This window comes from Littorina saxatilis, linkage group LG2 (genome assembly GCF_037325665.1).
Source record: "Littorina saxatilis isolate snail1 linkage group LG2, US_GU_Lsax_2.0, whole genome shotgun sequence".
Lineage (NCBI taxonomy): Eukaryota > Metazoa > Mollusca > Gastropoda > Littorinimorpha > Littorinidae > Littorina > Littorina saxatilis.
The window spans coordinates 90188436-90192831 of NC_090246.1; the positions used below are offsets into that span (position 1 = coordinate 90188436).

The window sequence follows — 4396 nt, forward strand, 5'->3', positions numbered from 1 at the left end:
TACTTTTAACTTCAGCTGCACCAAATCACTATTTGATTGCAGAGTAAATCCAGATTCTGTTTTTTGAAGAGTGGTTACTGTTTAAAAGAACAAACAAAGAAGATTTATATGTGGTATTGAAAGTAAATTATAATTAAACTTTTTGTAAAAAAAAGAAAATGCGCTGGACTCTTCTTTGTCTGAAAGAAAACAATTATTATGAGCCAGCGTTCACATCTGTGTGTATGTGTGTGTGTGTGTGTGTGTGTGTGTGTGTGAGCGTGCGCGTGTGTGTGTGAGCGTGTGTGTGTGTGTGTGTGTGTGTGTGTGTGTGTGTGTGTGAGCATGCACATGTGTGTGTGTGTGTGTGTGTGTAACTGTGTTTAATTGGTACATAAAGAAATATCGACTAGAGATTTGTTGTCGGCTTTTCTGCCAGGTAACCTCTTTGTGTGTGTCGGTCACTTGTCCTAGTCTTGATTTAGCGTGTGTTGGTCTGTCTGTCTGTCTCTGAGTCTGTGCGTCAGTCTGTTTGTCTGTAATTATCTATGATGTGTTTGTGCGTGCGTTTATGTGTGTCTGTGTTTATATGTGTGCCTATATGATTATGTTGTTGTTGTGGTGGTGGTGGGGGAGGTGTGTGTGTGTGTGCGCGTCCGTGTGTGTGTTTAAGTGGGTGAGCGTTTCTATGTGTATGCACTTGCAAATGTGTTGTTGTTCACATGTGTGTCCACCTTTACGTATTGTGTGAGTTGTACAGATCGAGTAAGCCTTTACAAACAGTAAAAACATTCCTCACAATAAAATACTTGTATCACTTGCAAAAGCACCCATAAATACTGTATCAGTACAAGCTCAAATGACTTTATTAGTTATCTCGCCTTTTATCACATTATCACACTCCAAGCAGTGCAAATTGTCATCTTGCTCAAAGGTTGTTTTCCCATCGGGATGTCTCACCTTACTTTTTTTTAAAGGTTTTGATAAGGCCTGCTTATTTTCATGTCATGATAAACTGTATCAACCTTTTGCACTCATCTGGTCTATGAACGTGAAATCACATTCTGAGCGCAAGTGCAAAAAATACTACCTGCCTACGATCATATATCGAAACTCAGTGAAGAAGATGTTTGTTTGCAAGAATCAGCCACTAAGTAACACTCGCACTACTGCTGCGGCACTGCATATCTGAGTATTTTACCTATGCGGTTAGGCAGTCCTCAGAAGAAAAAAAAACAAGCAGAAATTACTAATTCTTCATAGTTAAGTTTATGCTTCTTGAAGTAGGACAGTCCTTGAAAACATCAGCGGAAATTACCAGGAAGTGAAAAGAATCACGTGCTGTAGCAAAAAGGGCACTGTCGTGACAAGTATGATGCTGGCACAATGTTTTTTGCTGTTGCTGTGTTTGCCTTCCTTTGCAACTGCACTGTTACCACCTCCATTCGTAAACTACAGGCCTATCATCGGTAAGTAAGTTTAAACCTTTTTTCTGCAACAACACTATAATAACGTATCCAGTTGAATATGTTTCTTTCCAAATCAGTGAGTGTAAAACGTACGAGGTACAAATACATTCGCTCGAGCATGCATGCATGCATGCACGCGCATACACACAAACACGCACACATACACACACACACAAACACACACACACACACACACACACACACACACACACACACACACACACACACACACTCACACACACATACATACATACATATACACATACATACATACACACACACACTCACATACTGTGCACACACAATGACACACACGAGCGCACGCACACGCACACACACATACACACACACACACAGCACACACACACACACACACACACACACACACACACACACACACACACACACACACAAGACTAAAGATGCCTTCAGAAGATCCAAACGGATCGGATCAAAAACCCGAGATAAGTTTCTTTCTTTATTTCATATTTGTTTATCTGTCAACCAAAGACCATTTGGTCGACTTTCTTGTGAATGTCTTGTTTTGTCATAAATTAAACGTTCCAATGACTAAACTTTCTTGGTTTTGATTTTAAGATATATATTGTCTGTTTAATCAAAGAGAAAGGTGTTTCGCCATCGTTATTTTTATATAAAACAAATCCACACCAAACAAACAAACAGACATTCAAACAAACAAATCACACAGGCTACTCACAAAAATGTCTGTAATCGCATTTGACCATGATTGATGTGTACATTGTTGTTAAACAGTTGTTTGTTGTATGTTTATCAGGCTAGGGTTTGCTAGTGTGTGATAGGGTTTGTGTCCGTCTGTAGATGTTAGTTTCTTTGTTAGTCCTGTGTTGACAACTCTTCGACAAGCGCTTAGAACTGTACCCACGGAATACGCGCTATATAAGCTTCATATTGATATTGATGATTTCCAATTGCCAAGGATCTTTCGGTTACGCCGAGATGATAATAACATTCCTTTCTCGAAAAGAATTAGAACAACACAGTACGTTAACGTTCAGTGTGCCAAACCGCGCTCTGAGTCTGACTAAAGAGAAATGGTTATGATAACTACACTCTTTTCACATTACGTGACTGCTTCTTAACAACACGCTTGTATTCACCTTATCATATTTAATACTGTGCACAGGGGATAAAGATTACCCAGTTGACATGAACCTTTCAGAAGATGAACTTGATCTCAAGCGGCTTGGCAATCAATAACGGATTGGTCACACAAAGGCTTCACAGGGGTGAACGAGGGCATCCTGACCTCAGGTCAAAATGAGTTCGGCTCATTCTCTCCCTGACAGGATGCCTTGAGTTTCCTTGTCTGGCAAGGAAACCGATTTTTTTTAAACATTTTTAGAGCTTTTTGTAATGTATTATTGATATAAGCAGATTCGCGATCGTCCATAATGATTTTTCATGGTGTTTTGTAATTTTTAAATTACAAAGGAATTGATATGTAAGACAGTTTCAAGCGAGCTATTTTTCGCGGCTGTAGGCCTATTTACTGTGCAAACAACTCTGAATATGGCAAAAGTGTCACGTGATAATCAACCGTTTGGTTTCGGCGCTCACTGGAGCAGACGAATTTTTCTGTAACCAGTTGACAGTGATGAAACCATATTATTACGATCTCCTTCCGGCAGCAGTCCCAAAATTTCGACTTGTTTTGACCTTAGAACGATGTCTTTATCATAACTGTGAAGAACAGAACGGAGATCACTGTCGAAGTCGGCCAATCTGCAATTATTTTCGTCTCGCGAACACTGACTCTCAAATTTAGATCAGTGCTCGCGAAAAACATATGGGAGATAACTCTGTATTCTTGTTTTGATAGATTCGCGTAGGACTGTAGCGTCCGGTCAGAGAGATAACTGGTGATAGCCGTTGAGCGATGACTGATCAGAATGTGGACGAGGGGTGTACTGGGTGCCGCCCGCCCGCCCGCCCCCCCTCTCTTTCAGCCAAAAAAAAAACAAACAAGAGAGAGAAAACATTTAAAGAGATATAAACAAATCTGATTCCGTGGCAATGTCTAAGCTAAACTAACTGATCCGGCCCTGCCTCCTACTTCTCTGATTCCAGTAATTTCAATCATTTACAGTTAAAGTGGTAGACGTTAGTATACACTCCTTTTTCCATTTTTGTTCGCAGAATCTTATTCAATTTTCCTTCTCCTACTAACTTCTGTCATTCCTTCGACCGTACCTATCAATTAAATGATTAATCGTTAGAATATACTCATCAGGAATCTATATTTCATTTCAACCTATTATGTATCCTTTCGTCCAATGTGATCTTGTCTGTATTTGTTAATTTGCATTATGAAACAGGCGTGCTGGCCCAGCAGTCCGAGACACCAGATCTTCCAGGCGACACCTACATCAACGCAGAGTACATCAAATTCCTTGAATTCGCCGGTGCCAGAGTTGTTCCCATTTTGTATGTGCCCCTGAGACCAGACTATATTATTGACGTCTCTTTCCTTGAAAACTCTTCTTCGTGACCTTGGTTTACAGAGTGTTTTATTTCTTTTTATATATTCATTAATGTTACATTTATAAGTTTGAAAACAACAAGCCTACGGCTTATAATGGTGTCTCCAAAACAAAATTACAGTTAGAGATAAATGAGTAAATGGCGAATAGTCGGGTTATTATATATATTATGCAAAAACATTCTTTGAATACTGTCAAAACTGCTTACCGATTAGTTGAAACTTCGTTTGTTTGTTTGTTTGTTTGTTTGTTTGTTTGTTTGTTTGTTTGTTTGTTTGCTTTTGTTTACTTGATTCCTTCTTTTGTTTTTAACGTAGAGGGGGGAATCGAGAAGAGGGTTGTGGTGTATGTGTGTGTGTGTGTGTGTGTGTGTGTGTGTGTGTGTGTGTGTGTGTGTGTGTGTGTGTGTGTCTGTCTGTCTGTCTG

At 39.6% G+C, this 4396-nt stretch overlaps 1 protein-coding gene across 1 annotated transcript in view; it reads left to right on the plus strand.

The window, feature by feature from the left end:
* The first annotated feature begins 1024 nt into the window (after positions 1–1024).
* Positions 1025–4396, plus strand: part of LOC138960117 (gamma-glutamyl hydrolase-like) — a 10860-nt gene continuing 7488 nt past the window's right edge. The window contains exons 1-2 of the mRNA XM_070331866.1: positions 1025–1448; positions 3806–3914. Of these exons, the coding sequence (XP_070187967.1) occupies positions 1352–1448; positions 3806–3914 (206 nt within the window). The 5' untranslated portion in view covers positions 1025–1351. The remainder of the gene's footprint in view (positions 1449–3805; positions 3915–4396) is intronic.